At 38.8% G+C, this 25,808-nt stretch overlaps 1 protein-coding gene across 1 annotated transcript in view; it reads left to right on the top strand.

Moving 5' to 3' along the window:
- ADAMTSL3 (ADAMTS like 3) overlaps positions 1-25,808 on the top strand; it is a 373,236-nt gene that overhangs the window by 117,997 nt on the left and 229,431 nt on the right. Inside the window, 1 exon segment of the mRNA XM_060157437.1 lies at positions 20,355-20,400. Within this exon segment, the coding sequence (XP_060013420.1) occupies positions 20,355-20,400 (46 nt within the window).

Below are 25,808 nucleotides of genomic sequence, written 5' to 3'. Positions count from 1 at the left end.
ATTTGCAAAGAATGGTAGGGTTCAGGTGGGAAAAGAGTGGGTTTATTTGTGTTTGTCTTTTCTTTATGGTATATACCTCCCCAGTCACCAACTAAATATAAAAGCCAAACCCCTCATATTAGAGCATTTTATGGATTTCTTGACATTCATCCCTCATGCCGTGCCCTCAAAATATAAAAATCCATATCCTGTGATAAATGGCGAGGTAATTATCAGGAGGAATAGAAGGGATAAGACTACTTAAGCTCAAAATTTTGAGCTCAGTCAAGGTTCTATTTGAATCACCGGTATCAATGGTCCTTATTCAGCATCAAGCATCACTTAAACAACAAAAATTCCATAAATTCTACTTATCCACTGGCAAAAGAGATAAAGGCAAAATTTTTAAAAAGGTGGTATGGGGGCTTCCCTGGTGGCGCAGTGCTTGAGAGTCCGCCTGCCGATGCAGGGGACATGGGTTCATGCCCCGGTCCGGGAGGATCCCACATGCCGCAGAGCGGCTGGGCCCGTGAGCCACGGCTGCTGAGCCTGCGCGTCCGGAGTGAGAGGCCCGCATACCGCAAAAAAAAAAAAAAAAAAAAAGGTGGTATGTACTTGTATCTGTTAAAAAGATTTAGAGGAATATATCAATATTAAGGACCATGAATGGCCACTTTCATCTTGTCATACAACCAAAATGCTTCCATGTCTGTTATTTTATTAATTTAAAAAAATCACTTTGATTTTGCCTAGAATATGACTTTGCCAAGTGATCTATCTCAGTGTGTGTGTGCATTTGTGTCTTCTGTTTCCTAACCGGGGTCGGCTGCTACTGGAAAGCCTCTGGGGTAGGAAGGGCTACTGCTCAGCCCCTTCTGCCTTCTCTGTACTTACTCAGAAAAGGAGATTTGGGCAAGAGGAGAGGAGAAGGAGGAGGGGAGTTCTGCCTTGATTTTAGTGACCAGGTGTTGACGTTCTCTGGTTTAGTAGGTATTTAAAGCCAGCTTCATCTATCGTGAGCACTTTGATGGATTTTTCTGAGACAGTGTCTCTTCCTTCCCCCCCACCCCAGTCCCTTGGGATCCTTGCCTGCAATTCGCTTGAGATGTGGTATTCGCAGTCCTCTGACTTGGTAACATTGCTCTTTCCTAATCTTGGACACCTAGGCATACTCCCAGCTTCTTCCTGTTTATGTCTACTCACCCCCTCAGCGGCTGTCTTGGTGTGTTCGTTCCTAAGACAACCCCATGCTGGCTCTCTTGCATGCGGCCCACATGTGGTTCACTGGGAACCCTCCTGTGAACTTTGCTAAACAAACTCTCCGGTTCTAGGAGCCAATGCAGCAACACCTGCTCTGCTTACACAGGCCACTGCAGCTGAGCTCTCAGCCCTTAAATTTCTCAGGTGTGAGTTAGACACCAACCAACTGCAAGAGGCACGTGTCAGCTGGTGCCCCTAAAATTTCTTCCTCTCAATTGGGGGTTCGCAGATTGAAGCCCTCATCCCTTCTCTTTCTGTTGGAGCAGGGTGAGGGGGTAGGATCATAGCGTAGATTTCTCAAAGAAGTCTTCAGAAATCCTTATACTATCTAAGTCTGCAGCTCCAGGATGCTTTTTATGCCTTGGTGTGGGTAAGGAGTTTAACAACTGTGAGTTAAACTAACACAGAGCCTGTCCTCATGGTTCTTATAATCTAGGGGGACAAACAATAAACAAGTATGTAATCAAATTATGTGTAATTAAAATTTGTGTCAAGGGGGTAGATAATACCTATCCAGGGAAGTCCTTTGTGCCGAGGGTCTATGCTGAGACCCAACTGCTGAGAGGAAGTCAATCATATGAAGGGTGGAGGGTTATGGGACATAAAATCCAGATAGTGAGGCCAGCATATGTAAAGGTGCTGGAGCAGGAAATGAAAAGCAGCTTTTATGCCTAAAAGACAATAGACAGGGGAGAAAGCAGAATGGGCCAACGTTGAAGAAGAAGGTAAAGAATCTGATTCTCAGACTTTTGGATTTCAAATACTAGTAAATTGTTCAAAAAAAGCATATTTGGAACTAATATAGGTTGTCAGTTTTTTATTTGGTCAAATAAAGACAAAAATAAAAACAAACGAAAACTCACCTGTGGTCTACCATCACAGACTTTTCAGGAAAGAATTACAATCAGAATCTTTTCATTTTAACATTAAAAGGTAGGACATAGGTAGATTGAAAGACCTGCCTTTAAATTGAATTCATGTAGCTTTATAAAATTTTACTCTTTTGCCCTTATTTGCCTCACTCCACTTTGGACCATACTTTGGATGTAATAAAAACTATTACAGGGCTTCCCTGGTGGCGCAGTGGTTGAGAATCTGCCTGCCGATGCAGGGGACACGGGTTCGTGCCCTGGTCCAGGAAGATCCCACATGCCGCGGAGCGGCTAGGCCCGTGAACCATGGCCGCTGAGCCTGTGCGTCTGGAGCCTGTGCTCCACAATGGGAGAGGCCACAACAGTGAGAGGCCCGCGTACCACAAAAAAAAAAAAAAAAAACTATTACAGATATTAACAATCTAGTGATGGGTAATTGGGAACCAGAAATTGAGGAGTAAAACATAATCATGGACTTAGAACTTGAGACTGCAATATCCCTGCAAGTAAGTGATATGCAGAAAAATGACTTTATCTGAGCCACATTTTTCATCCTAGTATTCACCAATTTTTAAGCAGTAAGAGGCAGAAAAGCCAAGCAGAAAGCAGCTGCTAAGAGGCTGAGAAATTAAGCAGATTTATTGGCAGTTTCATAGTCAGTTTCAAATTTGAGTTCAAAGCCCTGGTAAACATCTCAGGTGATCAGTTTGTATCCATGAAGGACTATACCCTAGGAGAAAGGGAAAACCAATCCTAAATAGACTAGATATTACAAAGACTGAAACCTAGTCTTGAATTAGCTCAACCCTAATTTGAGTAATAAAATTTGTTGTTATTCCATCCTTCTCCAAGAAGCTTTAAAAAAGACACCCTGGAGGAAGATGACACCAACCAGAGATTATACAAGTTTTTATAGATCATGCCAGTGATTCAATAAAACATTGCCAATCTTACCACGATACAAGAGCAAGAGGAAAAACGGATTATAGAAACAGGTACTAGAGTTATTGGACCTGTATGTTAACAAAACAAAACAAAACAAAAACCCTGTAATAAATATTTACAGGATTTCACCAGAGAACTGGAATCCATAAAATTGAATCATATGGGAATTTGAGAATAGAAGCAAGTGATAACTAAAATTATGAACTAAATAGTTGGCCATAATAACAGATTAGAAACAGTAGAAGAGAGTATTGGTTTGTAGAAATATCCAGGCTAAATTATAGGGTGGGGGGAAAACACAGAACATAGAGTAAGGGATATATGGAACAAGATGAAAAGGTCTAAACCATGTATAATTGGAGTCCTAAAAGGAAAAGAGAGATAGAGAATAGAGTAGAAGCACTATTTGAAGTGATAGTAACCAAGAATTTCCCCAAATTTCCGAAAGTTATTGCTGTAAAGATATCAAGCCACAAATTCAAGAAACTCTGCACACCCTAAAGAGAATAAATATGCATAAACACATTATGGTAAAATCTTAAAAGAAGCCAGAGAGAAAAGACACATTACCATCAAAGGAGAAAAGATAATGTTGACTGCTAACTTCACATTAGAAGATAATGAAATTACCTAACATCTTGAAAGAAAATAACTATTACAATGGAATCCTCTGTCTAGCAAAAATATCCTTCGAGTGTGAAGGTGAAATAAAGATGTTTTGAGACAAACAAAAACTGAGATAATTCTTTACTATCTGGCTTGTGCTAAAAGAATTGCCAAAGGGAGTTATCCAGGTAGAAGGAAAAGGATCCTAGGATCATTATTAAAGAAATAACAATTTTTTAAAAATCTAATATGTTTATATGTATAATTATGTGTATGTATGTGTGTGTGTGTGTGTGTGTGTGTGTGTTTATCTCCAAATATCAGGGATCTAGATTAGAATTAGGGTTTTATCAAGTCCTTTGTTAATTGAGTTCTCCCTCTCCATGGGAAAAATGCCTTTCTTCTGTTTGGGTAAGAATCATTGCTTTAAATCTATTGCAGCTTTGTATCAATATGGAGAATGAATAGAAGCTGCAGTGGAAGGCATTTGTGGGAAGGAACATTGCCTTTCTGCTAATGAATTTTTGTGGCTTTCCTTTATTTGGAGATAGTCTCTGCAGTACCTACATTTCCCTTAACCCTTCCAGAGTACCCCAACCCATACAGGCACTGAGTGTTTCACAGGGCCCCCGATCCAGTTGGATCTTATATGCGTCTACATTTTTGTCTTACACGGCATTGATTGCCAGGAGTTCTGGCTACATCATCTGTCAATTGGATTTAGTGAGTATTGGTGGGTTCTCCTGTGGATCCGTTCCACTTACTTCAAAGGCAGCCTTCTCTTTTGTGTATAGTGAATAGTATATTTGTATACCATCCTTTAATTTAGTCTTGTTCACATGCATGTTGAAGTTTCTGGCTTGTGTATAGCCTGTATGAATTTCCAGCTATGGTGGAGAGTTGTTGACCTATTAATATACTTTGTTGGTCATTTCACTAGGCATTTATAAGGGGGAAAGAGCTCAATATATGTGCTTGACTTACCATCACTATTTAAAATCTTTCATTCTTTCTTTTCTTTTATGCTTTTTTTTTTTTGCTGGAATTTTACCTCTGGTAATTTGGAAATATATATATCTCCTGTTTTTGTATTACTGATGATTAAATGTAAGATGTTTGAAAGCCATACTTTAATAATTGCTTTATAACTGTCAATGCCAATAATAAAATGCTAGTTTCTTTTGATTTCTATTTGTAAGCTGATGCGTATTTTATGCTTTTCTTCTTCCTACTCTTTGTTATTATAATCTTGGATCTTATACTCCGTTTCTTGGCACCATTTATTCCCTTTATATCTTTTCTTTCATAATCATATTTCAAACTATCGTTGAAACTTGTGTTTGTGTGCATACATTATTTCAGTGTTCATTGTCAGTATTTTCAGTTCTTACTTCTGAATCACTTTGTTTGCAGGGATATGTTTTGAGCTGTGCTTCTGGAATTTTAATGCACATATGAATCACCTAGGGATCTTGTTGAAATATAAACTTTGATTCAGTAGGTCTGGAGCGGGATCCAAGATCTTTCATTTCTAACGAATCCCCAGGTAATGTCAATGCTGCTTGTCCATGGACCACACTTCAAGCAGCAAGACTTTATAGCCTTCTTAATTTCAGGAAAAAGTTGTGGGTCTTATACTTTATGAGTCCTTATATAATATATCTGAAAATGTCTTTCTCTTGACTTTACACATAAACAGTGAATGGCTTATTTGGGTATAAAATTCCCGAGACACAAATTTTCCCTCTCAAGACTCAGAAGTTCTTTTTCCATAAAGTTTGATATACAGTGTTGCTCACAGACCTCTCAAGCTGGCTTAATTTTTTTGTCTTCTTTGGTAGATAACCTATTTGTTCTGCCTGGCTGCCTACAGAAGGCTGTATTTTTCCCTTAGGAGTTTTACAATGTTGCATCTAGCTATCAGTCTCTTTTCATTTATTTTTCCTTGGCACATGGTGGCCACTTTTGTTGTACAGATTTAGAGCTTTCTTTATTGTAGGAAAATTTTCTTCTCGTATCATTTACTGTTGGTTCTTGCCTCTTTATTCTGTCCTTTTCTCCATGAACACTTGTTATTTCTGTTTGTCTTCTACTTTTACTCTAGTCACTTTCATCTGTTGTTTATTTTCCTGGGTGTTTAAGTGTGCTTTTCAAGATCCTTGCCACTTGAATTTTTCTCTGATTTATTTTCTAATGATGTTTCAAAGTGCTGCTATGGTGTATTTGTCACCTTACCTTCTTTCCTTCATTTTAAACCTGGCCCTTCTTTGTGCACCTATTGTCTTAATCATCTGCATCTTATCACGTATACTTTTGTGTCTTTTTTCAGTGTGGTATCTGGTTAATTCTCACTTATTCTTCAAGGTCGTCCTCATTTAGGAAGCCTATCTTGACATCTTGGTCTAAATTTGATGTTCCTCTTTTGTGCTTCCTCTTATTATACTCCTTTTAGGGAAGGGACATTTACTTCACCACTCTAAGGTCTAACATCTAACATATGATTAGGACCCACACATTATTAACTGAATGAGTAAATAAGTGAATGTGTGCTCACCTATCACTTCACATCTTTTGCCAATGCTCTTATTTCTGCCTAAAGCATCCTTTTTCTCCTTTGGTTGTTAACAACACATAGTTGACCTTGGAAAGTGCTTTGAATCTCCATTTCTTCCTTAAAGCATTTGTTGGCAGTTTCTACCATTTACTAGGTTAGGTGCAGTTCTTCTGTGTTTCTATAGGATCCTGTGAACATACTTTTATCAGAGTGTTTATTTCATTGTGTTGTTTTGTTATTTTTCTATTTCCACAATTGAAAAAACATTTTAGGTGGCATAGATGGTGTCTTTCTTCTCTTTATTCTGTGTCCAACATTACTACTGATGTTTAGAGGAAATTTAGTATATTTTATTCTATAAATAAATAGGTGAATGAATTAATAAATCCCAAGACTGATAAAAAAGCCTGCTTGACTACCGTATGGGTCTGTGGGATAGGTAAGGATGCGTAATTTTGTGAAGAATATTGAAAGCTATGTTGGAGAATATAGACTTTTGATGAAGATTTTTTTTTAATTTTTGTTGATTAGTTTTTAAAAGATATTTATGTATATATTATTCAGATATTAGACTTACTGTTTTCCTCTCTTTGCCCATTTGCCCTACTTTCTGGGAGATTTGCCTAAACTTATTTTCCAATTCTGTAAGTATTTTATCTCTCTCTTTTTTCCTCTTTCTCTATTTTCTTCTTATATATTTTTTGTTCCTTGAATTATTTTTTTTAACAAAAGTAGTCTGTCCCTGATTCTCAGATGCAGTATCTTCTCTTTTATCTCTGAGCATATAAAAAGACTTTTGTGGGGCAGGATTAGGGGGAGTTTTCTTTTCCCTGCATAGTCTCAATTCTTTCCAAATTACTGTTTTCTGTTTTGTTTTTGTCACTATCTTTCATGTAGAGACCTTTCTAAGATTTCTGGTGACCCTTATTTTGTTTTGTTTTGTTTTGTTGTTGTTGTTGTTGATGTTTAAGGAAAAGAGTTTCCAGCTTAATTTTAAGGAGATGTGGATGGTCTATCTGATTGCCTGATGATGTTTTTAGGTATTTTATTTTGGGCTGCTCTGATTTCTCAGACAGAGATCCTCTGATTCCAATATTCTGGGAACCAAGTGGGGAAGAAAGCTGGGCTCAAATTGATTTATAGGTTTATTTCACTCAAAATTCTAGCAAGGTTTTTTTAATGTAGATTAAACAAGATTATTCTAAAATTTATATGGAAAGGCAAAGCCACAGAATACCTAAAACAATTCTGAAAAAAAAGAGTAGAAGGAATCAGTCTACCTGTTATCAAGACTTATACAGCTACAGTAATCACAACTGTGGTATTGGTGGTAATGGCACCTAGATCAATGGGAGAAAATATTTGTAAACCACATATCTGATAAAGGACTAGGATCTGTATTAAGGACTTTAAAAAATTAACAATAAAAACCAATCCAATTAGAAAATGAATAAAAGACCTGAACAGATATTTCACCAAAGAGGATACACAGATGTCCAATAAGTACATGAAAATGTGCTTATTGGGCTTCCCTGGTGTGCAGTGGTTGAGAGTCCGCCTGCTGACGCAGGGAACACGGGTTCGTGCCCCGGTCTGGGAAGATCCCACATGCTGCGGAGCGGCTGGGCCTGTGAGCCATGGCCGCTGAGCCTGCGCGTCCTGCAACGGGAGAGGCCACAGCAGTGAGAGGCCCGTGTACCACAAAACAAACAAACAAACAAACAAAAAAATGTGCTTATTATCACTAGCTGTTAGGGAAATGCAAATTAAAGCCACAATCAGGCATTATTTATTACGTACCTGTCAGAATACCTTTTTTTTTTTTAAGTGACAACATGAAATGCTGGCAAGAATGCAGAGAAACTGGATCACTCATACACTGGTGGTGAGAATGCAAAATAGTACAGCCACAGGCAGTTTCTTAAAAAAAATAAACATGCAACTACCATACAACCCGGCAGTTGTACTCCTGGGCATTTATCCCAGAGAAATGAAGACTTGTTTTCACATGAAAACCTGAATGTTTTTAACAGCTTTACTCATAATATCCCAAAAATGGAAACAACCCAGATGCCCTTTAGTGGGTGACTAGTTAAACAAACTATAGTGTATCCATACCATGGGCTACTACACAGCAGTAAAAAGAAATGAACCACTGATACAGGCGATGACCTGGATGAAGCTCCGAGAATTATGCTGAGGTACAAAAAGCCATTCTCCAAAGGTTACATACCATATGATCCCATTTATATAATATTATTAAAATGGCAAAAATTATAGAAATGGAGAACAGATCAGTAATTGCCTGGTATTAAAGAAGAGTTGGGGGTGGTTGGAAACAAGGTATGACTATAAGAGGCGACTTGAGGGATCTTTGGGGTAATGAAAGGGTTCTGTATTCTGACTGTATTAATGTAAATATCCCAGTTGTGTTATTGTAACACAGTTTTGCAAGATGTTATCATTTGGGGAAACAGGGTCATAGGATTTCTTTTCATTATCTTACAGATCAATGTGATTTACAATTATTTTAAAATAAAGTATTCAATTTATTTTTAAGAACACCTAGAAAGGCCAGGTAAAATAGGACATAAATCTTTTTTAGGTAAAGTTGAATGGAGCGATATTCCATTTTCATGGATAGGAAGGCTAAATATGGTCAAGATGTCGGTTTCTCCCAACTTGATCTTTAGATCCAATGCAATCTCGGTCAAAATCCCAGCATAATATTTTGTGGATAACAGCAAACTGATTCTAAAGTTTATGTGGAGAGGCAAAAGACCCAGCATAGTCCACGCAATACTGAAGGAGAAGAGTCAGAGGACTAAAACTACTCGACTTCAAGACTTACTATAAAGGTACAGTAATCAAGACAGTGTATTAGTCTTGAAGGGATAGACAAATGGATCAATGAAACAGAATAGAGAGCCCAGAAACAGACCTCCATAAATGTAGTCAACTGATCTTTGATGAAGGAGCAAAGGCAATACAATGGAGCAAAGATAGTCTCTTCGACAAATGGTGCTAAACTACTGGACATCCACATGCAAAAAACTGAATGTGGACACAAACCTTACGCTAACTCAAAATATATAAAAGAACTAAATGCAAAACACAAAACTATAAAACTCCTAGGAGATAACCTAGGAGAAAACCTTAGATGACCTTAGGTATGGCAGTGACTTTTTAGATGCAACACCAAAGGCATGATCCATGAATAAAATAGTTGATAAGCCAACTTCATTAAAATGAAAAACTTCTATTCTGCAAAAGATGTCAAGAGAATGAGAAGACAAGCCATAGACTTGGGGAAAATATTTGCAAAAGACATATTTGATAAAGGACTGTTATCCAAAATATACAAAGCACTTGTAAACCTCAACAATAAGAAAACAAACAACCCAATTAAAAAATTGGGCAAAGACCTTAACGGACACCTCACCAAAGAAGGTATGTAGATGGCATATAAGCACATGAAAAGATGCTCCACATCATCTGTCATCAGGTAACTGCAAATTAAAATAATGAGAGACCACTACACACCTATTGGAATGGTCAAAATCTGGAACACTGACCACAGCAAATGCTGGTGAGGGTGTGGAATAACAGGAACTCTCATTCATTGCCAGTGGGAATGCAAAATGGTACAGCTACTTTGGAAAACAGTAAGACAGTTTCTTACAAAACTAAACATACTCTTACAATATGAGTGAGTGTTCATGTTCCTTGGTGTTTGCCCAAGGTAGTTAAAAACTTATGTCTACACAAAGACCTGCACACAGATGTTTATGGCAACTTTATTCATAATTGCCAAACTTGTAAGCAGCCAAGCTGTCCTTCGGTAAGGTGAATTGATAAATAAAATGTACATCCAGACAATGGAATGTTATTCAACACTAAAAAGACATGGTCTATCAAGGCATAGAAAGACATGGAGAAAATTTAAATGCATATTACTAAGTGAAAGAAGCCAATCTGAAAAGGCTGCATACTATATGATTCCAACTATATGACATTCTTGAAAAGGCAAAACTATGAAGACAGTAAAAAGATCAGTGGTTGCCAGGGGTTAAGGGTCGGGGGTGGGGGTGATGAGTAGATGGAATACAGAGGATATTTAGGGCAGTGAAAATACTCTGTATGATACCATAATGATGGACACGTGTCATACATTTGTTCAAACCCATGGAATATCCAACTCCAAGCATGGGCCCTAATGTAAACTATGAACTTGGGGTGATTAGGATGCGTCAATGTAGGTTCATCAGTTGTAGCAAAGGCACCACTCTGGTGGGGAATGTTGATAATGGGGGAGGAAGCTATGCATATGTGATGGCAGGTGATATATGGGAAATATCGGTGCTTTCCCCTCAGTTTCGCTGTGAACTTAAAACTGTTCTAAAAACATTGTCTTAATAAAAAAGCAGTAAAGTTGAACATACAAGAAATTAAATGAAATCTACAGAGCCAAAAAACAAAGAGGAAACTGAGGGCCAGACCAGTAAGTGCATAACTGATCTTGTGCCTACCCTGGGGATGGAGATGGGATTTACTGGTCTCTAGAACTCAGGCTTTTGAGTTTTAATTCCTTCACAGTCACAGGAGATCAAGTCTTGTGTGTATATGAGGCACAGTATAGGAACTCCAGCCCTAATTTAAAGACAGGACTGTTGAGGTCTATATACTTACTAAACAGATGGACTGGAAAAAAATAAAAGCCATACACCAACATAGGGAATTTAAATATATTGGTCTCAACATTAAATGAAAAAATTTTCCACTTTGGAACAATGGACCTACTCTCCCAAGAATTTGAGGTGCATGCATATTGATCTCCATATGTTGTATATATTGAGTTGGATGTTTATATCCCATTTGATTGTGGAAGCCTGGAGGTGAGAAATTAATATGAAAAGTAGTTTTGTTACCCTTGACAGCCCTGAGGTTACTGCAGTAGTAAAAGATATGGAGAGATGGGTCACCAAGCCAGGCTGTGTAGGATTCCTATCCCTATCAATAGAGCCCTGCTTATGATAAGCTTGCAATCTAAAATAGATAATACAAATGGAAATATTTGCAAGCACCAGCCGGCACAGCATGGAATATTTAAGAGAGAAAAGTCATACAGTTATCTAAATCGATGCAAAAGTGGCATTTGATAAAATGAACACATTCATAATTGAAATGAAAAATCTTCTCACACTAGGAATAGAGATGTACTCTCTTAGTCTATAGAATGTTACTGCATTTTCTTTAACATTAGATATAAGATAAGAATGGCTACTGTCATTGTTCATATTCATTATTGTACATGAGGTCCTAGTCAGTATAAGGCAAGAAAAAGAAATACAAAGTATAACAATTAGAAAGGAAGAAGCAAAACTCTCATTATTCATAGACTACCTGATTGTCTAGACAGAATATCCAAGAGTATCTACACATAAAATAATAGGACTAATGAAAGAATTCATTAAGATTATTGGAAACAAAGTTAGTGCACAAATAACAACTATATGCTTACACAGTAGGAAAAACTAATAAGAAAGCAAATTTCAAAAGGACACCGTGTTTGCTACTTAAAAAATATAAGGTACCTTGTAATAAATTCAATAAAAGATATACAAGGCCTTTATGAAATATTTAAAAGCTCACCTAAATAAACGGAGATATATAATATGTTCATAGTAGGAAGCCTCAATATCATAAAAATGCCAGTTTCTCCTAAATTATATTTAAATTAAATGTAATTTCAAGAGTCATATGGAAGTGCAAAGATAATAAAAACAGTTTTGAAGGAGAACAAAAGACTTGCCCAAACACTAACATTAAAAAAAAATTTAACTATAGTAGTAGGATGGGCGCAAATAGGCCAACGTAGGAAAATCAAGAGCCCAGAAACAGAAGCATGCATATGTAGGATTTCAAGATGTCATGAAAAATTTGTGTAATTACACCTGAAACTATCTAATGTTATATGCCAATTATACCACAATTTAAAAAATGGTGGAGAAAAGATGAATATTCAATACATGAGGTTCAAATATGATTATTAATATCCAAAGGAAAATATTAGAAAATGTCAATCTATTAAAGAATAAATTCCAGGTGGATTAAAATCTACTTATGAAAAGCAAATCTTGAAAACATTTAGAAGAAGAATATATAGGAGAATATCTGTATGATCTCTGGGTAGTGAATTATGCCTTAACTAAGAAAAAAAGAGCATAAGTTGGGAAGGAAAATATTTATAAGTTTAAGCAGGCTTTGTATTGTAAAAATATATACTATAAACCAAAAGAAGAGCATAGAATGGGAGAAAATCTTGATAATGAATATAACCAATAAGGGATTAGTGTCTGAGATATTTAAATACAATAAAACAAAAGCAAAGCAAACTAGTAGAAGAATGGGAGAAGGATATGAACAGGAAATTCACAGAAGGGGAACCTGCATAGTCAAAAACAAATGAAAATATTAACCTCATTAACAAAAAAAATGCAAAAAATACAAAGTGAGATATTTCATATTCTTCAGACTGGGAAACTTTTTAAAGTTTAAAAATGCCAAATATTGCCCTAGATGTGTAAAAACAAGAACTTTTCTGCACTGCTAATGGGGGTGAAAATTGGTATTCCCACTTTAAAGGGCAGTTTGTCATTATCTGGTACTAGTGAAGCTGTAAATGCCCACAACAGAACAGTCCCACTAGGGTATATATCCCAGAGAAACGTGTGCAAATGTACCCTAGGTGATTGTATAAGATGGCTCATTGCAGAACCAACCTAAATCTTCATAGACTTTTAGGAAAATTGATCAATAAAAAGTAGAAAGAATTGATAAATTGAGCTATATTTATAAATTGGATTACTCTAGAGCCATAAAAATGAATGAATTAGAGATGCGTCTATCAACATGGATATTTTCAAAAGCATGCTGTTGGGACAAAAAAAAAATCAAGCTGTGAAACGTTATGTAAATTATGATACCATTTACTTAGTTACCTCTAACCAAAGGGAGGGAGGCAGGAGAATAAGATTGAGGAGGTTTGGCAGGGGGCTTCCACCATATTTGTAATGACACATGTCTTAAAAATAAATCTGAAGAAACTTTCAAGAAATGATGACGCTTATTGGTGTGTACATGAGTTTGCATCATTCTCCCGACCTTTTTTGGACTTAAAACATTTCATAATAAAATAATTGTAGGAACCCCAAAACAGCTCTATCCTAAATATTGCTACTGTGTTTCGAGTCACCATTCCTGAAGTAGTACTTGCTTGACTTTTTCATTTTTTAGGACTTAACACAGTATTCTTTAGTCTATTTGTGTACATATCTTAACCTATATTTTAAAATTTACCTTTAGGCCTGGGACTCTCCAAATTTTTTCTTGCTCCCTGAGCTCATCTAGTTTGAATACATATCTGAAACTAGGGAAGATCTTAAACCAAATATAAAAATAAATTAAATGAGAGAATAGTGTATTCTGAGGTATGTACATTAAGAAAAGTGTATGGTGAGGCAATATTTGTTCTCCAGCTTGGTTCCTGGCATAAGGCCAGGCCTGTGGTGCACCCAGTCTTTCCATGATTCTGATAAGAAACAGGGACAGTAACGTTATTTTTCTGCATAAAAATTAAATTAGATTACTTCAAAGGAAAGGCAGTAAGGTTGTTAATAATTCTGTCTTTCCTGCTCCCCATCTTTTAGGCAGCCCCAAACCTAACATACCCACTCCCGTATTGAGACGTTTCACTGTAATTTTGGAAGTGCTCTGTGATTGTTAAGAAGGAAACCTACTTCCCTTGGAAAGCTTATCAGGTCTCCTTATCCTGGAACAGCTTCTCATTAAATTCTTCATAAATATTGAGCTTTTGTGGTCGATTTTTCTTGGAAGAGGTATGTGGAGGTGGTTACATAAAAACCAGACAAAAAGCTCTCCCAAAGCTTTAGAAGACCTTTCAATGCCTTCTCTTTTTATCAGTGCGCCCCTTTAAATTTATGATTTAGGAAAGGGAGTGAGTGTGGCTATTTTGCTCATTTCTTTCTTTGTGGATAAAGTTATTTCAGAATTTGATTACATTTAAATACACACTCAGTTCTTTTGCGCTGCAAACCATACGCCAGCCAGAATGTCTCTTTCTCTCGCAGAAATTTGCAATTTGATATTCTAGTCAAGTGCCAACCATGGGAAAGACAGGTTTAACTGCTATTTTAAAAAATTAATATATTTCTATTCTTCAAAACACATGCTTCATAGTTTTTAAGACACTAGTATTTGAGTCAGTACATCAGCAAATGAATGCAATAAATTATGGTGCTATAAACTCCAGGGAAATTTTATTAATGTTTTTAATGTATCCTCATGTGGAATCAACATATGTTTTTTATATATTCATAAATTTATAGCTTCAAAAATCTTCAGTTTCAGGGTGTTATGAATGTTGTAGTGGATAGAAAATACATAATTGTGAAATGATGTTCTTGAATTTTCATATACTTCTGATAACCATTAGCTCTTGCAAATAATAATTAGAATGGAATTAAAAACTTGGAAGTAATATTTCTGCAGCTCAGTTGCTTTGAGCCAAAGGAATTATTTCCAGAATAAGCTGGCAGGTTCCTGCTTGGGGAATTAGGACTCCAGTGTCCTTAACTTTAAAATAACTTGCATTTCATTTTATGCCTGTTTCATAAAGTGGCCATTCATTTTCACACTAAATTGTAACCAAAGCATTCCACATCAACAGAGGCCAGTCAGTGGGTTCAGTGTGTGTTAGGTTGGACAAAATGAAGTAGAACATGAAAAATGTCCACCAGATGGTTGGGTTAAAAAAAAAAAAACCTTACTGCTGACTTATTAAAGGAATTGAGGGATAATCCTACTGCATCTTTATATCCACATCCTAGTACATAGTAGGTTCACCATAAGAAGTCATTGGAGAAGGAATGTGTCCAAAATGGTACTTTCTATTTTGAGAATTCATGAAATGAAATGCTCCTTTTTTCATATCACTTTGCTGCAGTTATAGTAGCATTTTTAGTAGAGATATACTTACATTTTAGGTTTAGATTTTCAGGCCCAACACTCAAGATGCAAGTTAGTGCCTCACAACTAGGACATAGCAGATGGCAGTGGGGTGGAGACCACGACCATACGGTCTACACGGCAGGCCTGAGACACGAGCTGCCATCAGCAAATATGTTCTTTTCTATTAGTGTTGAATTTTTCAAAATTGGTTTTGTTTTTCATTTAAGTAACTAAAATTAAACAATGACTAAAAATGCATCTGAAAAATTATTTCTGAAGTTCTAATACACTTTTAAAGAAAATGTCATTCTTTGTAAGTTTCCACAGTTTTTGTATTCCCGTATTTAGATCAATTCAAATACTCTCTTAAGCCATGTTTTTTGTAATTTACCTGCCCCCTTGAAATTGGAATCAAAAGCTTTTGGGTTATAAGTCAGCATAATACAAGAAGATTTTGGTTATTACTTCCCTCATCTATTAGCTGCTTTCCTCAACTGGGGCTTTTCCAAAAAAAGCAGAGTACTTCAAATTACCCTTTCACTTTTTCTGTAATTTATTTTCTTCTTTTATCCACACATAATAAGCACAATGAAATAAGTCATGTAAGTAAATGACCTTGTCCAGTGGCATAGCTGTTGTTTCCCAGGAGAATGGAGTCACATCCTTTTGACCAAGAGAGGTTGGTCAAAAAGATATGACTCCACCCTAATAAATTTTCTCCACCCTAATACATTTTTCCTGCCAGACTCCCAGTTTGGTGCTTCTGGAATGTTTAAAATTTAATGTAGCCTGGCTGAGAGTTTAATAAATTTGCAAGTCCTATACCTCTGATGAGTCACAAAGATGGAAATATACAGTGTTAGAAAACACAAAGACTGGGTCAGACTATTGTGATAATCTAGGAAGATGTTCTAAACTACAAGTCAAGAGAACTATATTAAAAAGAGGCAACTAATTGGACACTTTGTCTGTATTCCAGTTCAGAAATTTAAGTATCATTTAGGTAATGCTTTTGGAGGCAGCCGTAGTGCTCTTCTTTCCACTCCAAAATGCCTTTCTCCTGTATACTTTCTAAATCCCATTAGGGACTGCACCTCCCAGAAAACAGATATGAAGAGACTGAGGTACATGATGCAACTGGAGCAGAAAGTAAGCTGAGGATGGTATGAGATGTGGATGGAGAAGGGTGAGTTTAAGAAGGATTGCAAAGAAAGAAAAAGCAGTATCAAAAAGTGTTATCAGTGGAGTTCCTTGGTGGTCTAGTGGTTAGGATTCTGGGCTTTCACTTTCACAGCCATGGCGCAGGTTCAGTCCCTGGTCAGGGAACTGAGATCCCACAAGCTGCGTGGCATGGCCGAAAAAAAAAAAAAAAAGCATACCAGACAATAAAATACAAAATAATCACTACAGGAAAAAGAAAATCAGTCATGTGGAGGGATATCTGTAGGAGATTTCTTGGAAGTATAAGAGAAGGTCAAACAAATGAGATGTATATTAGAGAAAATCATAGATCAATAAGGAAATAATAGGAGCGGAGAAAGGGGACTCTAACTTAAGATTTACAGATATTCTTGGAACAAGAGCAGTAATCAAAATTATAATCTGAGAATAATATGTGGCACTGCAAGTAAAGACCTTGAGTGTTCTAGTCAAAAAGGCCAACCATTTTTAGTCAAAATCAATGAAAATAAACACACAACTAGGTACACCCTGACTATAATTTTTACTTCAAATAGTAACAAAACAAAACACTATATGCTTCCAGGCAGAAAAATAAAACACATGTACAAAAGAATAAAAATCAGACTTCTCTTCTGTGAGTCTAAATGTCAAGGGTCAATGAAGCGTGTCTACAGTTTTGAGGAAAAAGGAACATGAAAAAAGTAATATATCTTACTGCCTTGCCTTTCCTATGTGAAATACAAAGTTTAATAATAATATGGGAGACATTTACCCTTCTTGAAAAAACAACCAATCAAATAATACTTAGCCAGCCAAGAGTTAAAAACGCATACATGAAGAAGTCATAAGATAAAAGGAATGGCATTTGTTATCCATTTCTAGATATGTATCCTAAATGTGAACAAAAATGAAAGCATAAAGATGCTTAGCAAAGCATTATTATATAAAATAAGCAGCTCAGCAATCCTGCTTCTTAGTATTTGCCCAAGAGAAATGAAAAGTTATGTTCACACAAAACCTGTATGTGAATGTTTACAATATTCTAGTTCATAATTGCTAAAAGCTGGAAACAACCCAAATACCCAGTTGGTGAATGGGTAAATAAACTGTTGTACATACACACAGTGGAATACTATTCAGCAATTAAAAAGGAGCAAACTATGGATACACGCAACAATATGGGTGGATTTCTTATGTATTATGTTAAGTGAAAGGAGTCAGTCTCAAAAAACTATACACTGTATGATTCCATTTATGTGGCATTCTGGAAAAGGCAAAATTAATGGGGCATAAAACAGACCAGTGGCTGCCAGTGGCTGAGGGTGGAGAGAAGTTGACTACAAGGGAGCAACCTGAGGGCATTCATGGGGTGATGGAGCTGTTCCACATGTTGATTGTGGTAGTGCTTACACAGTTGTGTGGGTTTGTGAAAACGCATGAAATTGTGCACCCCCAAAAAGTGAATTTTAATGTATGTAAAATTTAAAAGTAGGGAAAAAGAAGAGGCAGCACAAATACCCACAAAAGTTAATGTCTGTAGAACAATGTGAATATACTTAAAATGCTGAATTTTAAATACTTAAAAATGGTTAGGATGGTAAATTTTATGTTACGTGTATTTTACCACAATTAAAAAAATTCAAATTCAAAACTACAAAAAAAGGGGCTTCCCTGGTGGCGCAGTGGTTGGGAGTCCGACTGCCGATGCAGGGGACGCGGGTTCGTGCCCCGGTCTGGGAGGATCCCGTGTGCCGCGGAGCGGCTGGGCCCGTGAGCCATGGCCACTGAGCCTGCGCGTCCAGAGCCTGTGCTCTGCAATGGGAGAGGCCACAACAGTGAGAGGCCCATGTACCGCAAAAACAACAAAATAAAACAAAACAAACTACAAAAAAAGTAATGTCTGTATTATGGACTATTATGTAGTCATTAAACAGTTTTTTCCCAAGAAATTATTAATAAAATGGGAAAAGGCTATAATATGAGATTAAAATGAATACGAAGTTGAATGGGCTGTATGATTTCACAACTGTAAATAAATCAGGGCAGAAACCCTGGAAGATGAAATGCCAGATTATTAAGGGTAAAGCTCTTGATGATGGGATTTTTAAAATATTTATTTATTGGCTGTGTCAGGTCTTAGTTGTGGCACGTGGCATCTTTTGTTGTGGCGCATGGGCTCTTTGTTGCGGTGCGTGGCCTTCTCTCTAGTTGTGACCTGCAGGCTCATTAGTTGCCACGGGCTCATGGGCTCCAGAGCGAGCAGGCTCAGTAGTTGTGGCATTTAGGCTTAGTTGACCAGAGGCATGTGGGATCTCAGTTCCCCGACGAGGGATCAAACTGGTGTCCTTTGCATTGCAAGACAGATTCTTAACCACTGGACCACCAGGGAAGTCCCAATGATGGGATTAATGCTTGGTTTTCCTCCTTTATACTTCTTGGCACATTAGTAGTTTTCACTTACTCTTTTTGTAATTGATAAAAATAGAATCGTCAGAAAGTATGTGCAGTGAGTTATATGCTGCTGAAATAGACTTGTTCAGTCATTTCATATAGGCTCATATTTAAATCACACCAGCAAAAAAGGCTCTCTTTGGATCCACTTTTTAAAAGTTCTCTTCTTCCAGGGACTTCCCTGGTGGGACAGTGGTTAAGAATCCGCCTGCCAATGCAGGGGACACAGGTTTGAGCCCTGGTCTGGGAAGATCTCACATGCCGCACAGCAACTAAGCCCGTGCGCCACAACTACTGAGCCTGCGCTCTAGAGCCCGCGAGCCACAACTGCTGAGCCCGAGCACCACAACTGCTGAAGCCTTTGCGCCTAGAGCCCGTGCTGTGCAACAAGAGAAGCCAACGCAGTGAGAAGCCCGCGCACCGCAACGAAGAGTAGCCCCCGCTCGCCGCAACTAGAGAAAGCCCGCACGCAGCAATGAAGACCCAACACAGCCAAAAAAAAAAGTTCTCTTCTTCCAGGACTAACTATTCTAAAACAAATTAACGCTTGACTTTTAATTCAAGATGGCGAGTTAAGCCTGTGTTTAGCTTTTCTTGCTCCAAATTTGCCATTGAATTGGCCAGGGACACATAAAGGGTAAAAACATAACTCCGTGGAAAAACTGGGAAAGATCCCATTCACAGATGAATTATCTTTAAGGAGTTAATGTAAAATACAGAGCAGCAAGCACTGCACTGAGGAAAGGACCTGCCAGATAGAATTCCAAACATCCAAAAGGAAAGCTTGCCTGGAAGATGAGTGGCTGGGTCCCAAAGCAAGTGGTTGGAGGGAAGGATAGTGTGTGGTCATCCCTGAAGGATTCTGAACCATATACATACATGTGTATATGACTTCAGATCCTAGAGGATCGGTATCCTAAGAAGTCCGCCCCAACACTATGTTTTGTAGCATTTGTTTAATAAGGCTGGTGGCTGAAGTAAGATATAAGCATTGCCTCAGGCAAATTTCTGACAGAGACCATTGTACTGATTAGAGAGGGAGGTTATAGAGGGCCCGGCTAACTTGGTGACCTCAGTGAGTGAGGAAGAGAAATTCCCTTTCAGGGACGTGCTACACAAATACTTCTGCCTGTAGTTTTACCTTCTTTTTCATAGAAAAAGAAAACATATATGCACACATTACACACACACACAGAGTGTACATTAATTTCAGTGGTTATATAGACCCTAGGGTAAAAACTGTGCTTAAGTGATATTATTACATTAATTCAACTAAAGAATTCACTGTATTTAATGTGACACTTCCATGAGACTTTTTGGCCCCCTGATCCTTGAAAGTTATTTCTTAGAATTTAAACTTTGAGTCTTTGAGGTAATGGGCACTAATAAAAGTCTTACGTGTGCCTCGTTTTCACTTGTATTTTCTTTCCTGCTTGCAACTTCCATGAAATCCTTATTTTCTTCTTTTTCCTCAGGAATTGTGAAGGGCAGAATATTCGATACAAGACGTGCAGCAATCATGTAAGTTCCATATGTAATAAAAATATGTAATCCCATAAAATATGTTCATGTTTGAAGTTATGTACCGTAAAGCTGATGGCCTCTTGGTACTCATTGTGGAAAATTTGAATATTCATTTAATTGACAACAGGTTTTGTGTATCTCATACCTGCCATTTATACTACCCTTTTAGGCCACTTCGCATGTATGATCTAATTTGGTAAGCATTTAATAATTTCTGAATTCATAGAAACAATACATAATTCTTGTAAATGCCTTCAAAGTTCAAAGTGCTCTATGTGTAGGATTCCACCTGACCCTCACAACTGTCTCTGAGATGTTGGCATATACGAGGTGTGGTTATTTCTTTATTTCAAATGAGGGGACTGGGGCCGAGGGAGGTGAAATTATTTTCCAAAGGCCGCAAAGGAAGCATTGAACTTGAACTTGTCTAGTGCTGTTTCTCCTGCTCCAAAACACCTATCCCACTCCCTGCAAACTGTGTTAAGGAGTACTGTCGGTGACTCAAGAAAACCACACCTGAGGAAGGGTTTGTAAACCTTGCTCTCATTCTACAGTGATCAACACAAACAAAAACTAAAATTCAAATATACAAATGTGCAATGCAAAATAAAATGTCAGAAAGCACCAATCCTATTTTCTACGTAAAACATTTCGGTTGTTTGTGATATATACCCAAATCAAAATGACAGGAATTCAAAGGAAATTCTGAAAATCTGAAGATCTAAGTGAGATTTAGGCATTTTTATTTTTATTTATTTATTTTTTTTGCGGTACTCAGGCCTCTCACTCTTTTGGCCTCTCCCATTGCAGAGCACAGGCTCCGGACGCGCAGGCTCAGCAGCCATGGCTCACGGGCCTAGCCGCCCCGCGGCATGTGGGATCTTCCCGGACCGGGGCACGAACCCGTGTCCCCTGCATCAGCAGGCGGACTCTCAACCACTGCGCCACCAGGGAAGCCCAGATTTAGGTTTTTTATTTAAAAAATCCATTTTTCTCAATTAGCGATGTCATTTATTTTAAATGTTTCACTTACTGGAGGGACTGCCCATCTCTGTTCCGTCTCTGTCCTGGGCCAGTGTGAGACAGCAGTCCTGGGTAAGCATTTCTGTTCTATGGACCCAAACTTTTCCTCGTTGGGCAGCCTCAAGCTTTAGACTTGGGGAGTGGAGAGTAGGCAGTGTTAGCAGGACCTTTTGTCTGTGGAGCTCGAGCCACGTTTTCAGTCTGTTTTAATCAGTGGCAAAGCAGAAATGTTTCTCTCTCAAACTTCGGTGGGGAAAATCGTGCTTATTTATAGAGCACTCAAAATCCAGTATCACCCAGCCCTGAGGTAGCCAGATTTGTGGCCACTATGTCCTAGGAGGGATTTTGGGAGACAAAGCAAATAGGTTTCACATGTCCTATGACAGGATGGACTTGAGGAATCGAGAGATACACATGCACGTGGTTGCACAATTAAACGAGCTGGAATCCAGGTGGGGATGAAGGAGGGAGAGAGGTTGACCGAGCACAGACACAGGCTGGCATTTAGGTACAAGCAGAGTCTAGCATTCGTTCTTTTTTTTTAAAATTAAATTAATTATTTTTGTTTATTTATTTTTGGCCTCACCACACAGCATGTGGGATCTTAGTTCACCGACCAGGGATAGAACCCGTGCCCCCAGCATTGGAAGCGTGGAGTCTTAACCACTGGACCACCAGGGAAGTCCCCTGGCATTCATTCTTACACCAGCACGTGGATGTATTAGCAGCCTCAGGGTTTTACACACAAGACGTTTCCATCTACTACCTTTTGCCTGGGTACATTTTATTTTTTAATTGCTGCTGCAACACATTACCACAAACTTGGCTTACAGCAATACAAATTTTTTATTATCTTACAGTTTTGGAGGTCAGAATTTGATATGGGTCTCACTGGGCTAAAATTAAGGTGTTGGCAGGGCTGCATTCCTTCTGGAGTCTCTAGGGAAGAATCCATTTCTTTGTCTTTTCCAGTTTCTAGAGGCTGCCCACATTCCTTGGCTTGTGGCCCCTTTTTCCAACTTCAAAGCCAGCAACATTGCATCTCTCTGTCCATTTTTATGTAGTCACATCTGCCTGTGATCACAGCTGAGCAACATTCGTCCACCTGGATAATCTCCCCCTCTCAGGGTCCTTAACCTTAGTCAAAGGATGCTTTGGGCAAAGCCCCTTTTGCCATGTAAGGTAACCTATTCGCAGGTCCTAGGGATTAGGTTTTGACCATCTTTGGGGAAGTTGCATTATTCTGATTAACACAATGGGACAGCTCGGCTTCTCAGACAAATTGGTCTGGCAAATTCCTTGCAGTCATTCCAGAATAAATTTCACAACAGTATGCTATCAAGGAATACTCTGTGAAGCTATCTAGGGGAATTCATTTTAAATGTCCAGATCAAGATATTACATTCTGAGATTTCATTCTAGGATTTCTCTCTCTCTGTCTCTCTCTGTCTCTTTCTGTGTGTGTGTGTGTGTGTGTGTGTGTGTGTGTGTGTGTGTGTGAGAGAGAGAGAGAGAGACTGCTCTAGCTAGTTCCATTCTGAGGTTCCATTCTAGGGTTTCTCTCTCTCTCTCTCTCTCTCTCTCTCTCTCTCTGTGTGTGTGTGTGTGTGTGTGTGTGTGTGTGTGTGTGTGTGTGTGTGTGAGAGAGAGAGAGAGAGAGAGAGAGAGAGAGAGAGAGAGACTGACTCTGCTCTAGCTAGTTCCAAAAAGGCATCTTTTCAACACAAGTGTTATAAGGGTCTAGGAGTGTTGTGCCATGCAATGTAGAGATAAAATATAATCTACTAAAATTGGTGCATATTAGTTGCAATGGTTAGAACTTTGGTGCGCTTGAGTGAAGATCTGATGCCCCTGAGGCTCCGAGGGTCTTGGGAGTACACATGGTCTCTAATTGATGTCCCCTCGGAAGAGTCTGCAGAAACCTTTACAGCCTCCAGGCTGGTGAGAAATAGATGCTTAGGAGGTGGGAGCTAGTGGGGGAGGACAGCAGTGAAAATGTCATCGTCTTCTATTTCTCAGACTTGGTGTCCTAAGAGAGTCCGTAGAGAGATTTCATAAGAAAATGACATTAATTTCTGTGCTTGCCATTGCAAGTGCAGAGTTTCCAACAAAATTCCTCACAGGGAAATAAGGGAGCCCTGTGGCAGGTCTTTCACATCTGTAGTGTTCAGGACACCCCTCCATCTCCATGCGCCAAGTGTCTGCAGCCGTGATACTCAAGCCCTACTGTAGACCATGTGTGGATAAAGGCAGTCCCAGCTGCAGTGTCCATGATCTGTAAGAAGTCTGTTCCTTTACAGGAGTGATTATACGGGTATATTCCATGGAATAGAACATAGAAACGTTTCAAGGGCGTCAAGTGCCGTAAGTGGTTGTAACCACGGTGAACTCAGTGTATGAATATGGTCACATCTTGTTTTTTCTTTTTTTACATATAATTACTGGAGATGCTTCCTGCTTTATTAGTTAGGGATTTAGAATAACCCTCTTGAAATCTTCGTCTCTCTTATCACCCCAAGGAGTCCAGAGAGCAGGGGTGGGAACTACTCTGCAGCCTATCTCAAGTGGAGAGAGAACTGAGTTGTGAACCCTGCTGTTGCTTCTCCCTGTCTTCCAGTGGCCTCACTGAAGATGCACCATGCTCGTTCACTAGTCAGTGGCTCCCCTTTCCCTGGGGATGGGGCTCATCACCCACTCTTTGGAAGGAAGCTGCCTTTAGTGATTCCCAGGTCAGGCACTCTTTTGAGGGAAACTTGCTTCGTGATTCAAAGATGCTCACACCTATACTTATGGGGACTTGAGCATCCCATCTGATGGGAGCGCAGGATCTCCCATTCCCATCCAAGCGATGTCACCATAGTGGCCACATAGGGAGGTGAATTGTGCTTTATGGAGAAGCAGAAGACACCGCCGGTGAGCCCCAGAGCCCTGACATTCAGTCCTATTCCCGAGGTTGCTAATTCTTCTGTTCCTCCACGTGATTATTTGAAGGCTCAGGCTCTCAGCCTCCCTCCGGACCATGGAGTTTGTCACATGTGTATCAGCTTTCTAACCCCTAACCAAGATCAGTAATAATATTAATAGCAACAATAATAGCTCAGAGTTATTAAGTACTTCTTAAATGCTAGGCATTGTTCTGAGTGCCTTTTCATGAATAAATAAATTTAATCCTCATAATCCCTACAGAGTAGGTGTTATTTTTATCCCTACTTTTACAGGGAAGGAAATTTAGGTAACCTACACAGGGTCACAGAGCTGAATTTAATCCCAGGCAGTCAGGTTCCAGGCTCCTTGGAAGTGCACGCTCTTGACCACTCTGCTACAACATCATGCTTCTTTTTATTTATTTATTCATTCATTCATTCGTTTATTTATTTTTTACATCTTTATTGGAGTATAATTGCTTTACAATGGTGTGTTAGTTTCTGCTTTATAACAAAGTGAATCAGTTATACATATACATATGTTCCCATATCTCTTCCCTCTTGCATCTCCCTCCCTCCCACACTCCCTATCCCACCCCTCCAGGCGGTCACAAATACATGGAATTTAAGAAAAAAAAAATGTCATGAAGAACCTAGGGGTAAGACAGGAATAAAGACACAGACCTACTAGAGAATGGACTTGAGGATATGGGGAGGGGGAAGGGTAAGCTGGGACAAAGTGAGAGAGTGGCATGGACATATATACACTACCAAACGTAAAATAGATGGCTAGTGGGAAGCAGCCGCATAGCACAGGAACATCATGCTTCTTGGAAAGAAGTGTGAAGAGGTCTCGAGCTTTGTCAGATAATGACATGACACCCAGACAGCAGCAAGGTCACTTCTAACAGCCCAGGAGCACATGAATTGCAGAGGTAATTGCAGGAACATTACACTTTCCTATACCATTATAGAAACTTCAACCCCAAGAACAGTAGGAAGGGCCTTCTGAATATGCACTGCTGGCCAGGGACAAAGGTCAGAGAAGGGCAGGGAGGGAGCTGGAGACAGAGGCAACTGAAATGATGTCCTCCATGCCCCTGGGCCTTCCGCTCCAGCAGCCCAGGAGGGATCCCCAGCACAGGGGAGGATCTGGCTTAACGACCCTGACAGCTACATTTCTGACCTCTGCCCACGTCCCACGTCAGCGTCAGCGGAAGACGGGAAAAAAAAGCAGAAGACAGGGAACCTGGGAAAAAAGCAGGTTCCAGGCATTCAAGGAACGATTGAAAGTTCTTTTGTTACGGAGTCTGGATGTGTTAGGGACGTGCATTCAGAGCTCATAGACAAAGAAATTCCACTCGTGGTATGTAGGAACCCATGCTTCACGTGGCAGAGTGGGAGGCATGACCAGGAAATGAGGACCACACTTCCCTCCCTGAGAAATCAGGCATCGGT

Source organism: Lagenorhynchus albirostris, chromosome 1 (assembly GCF_949774975.1).
Source record: "Lagenorhynchus albirostris chromosome 1, mLagAlb1.1, whole genome shotgun sequence".
Classification (NCBI taxonomy): domain Eukaryota; kingdom Metazoa; phylum Chordata; class Mammalia; order Artiodactyla; family Delphinidae; genus Lagenorhynchus; species Lagenorhynchus albirostris.
The sequence above is the reverse complement of the archived record's forward strand: the minus strand, read 5'-3'. Positions and strand labels throughout refer to the sequence as shown.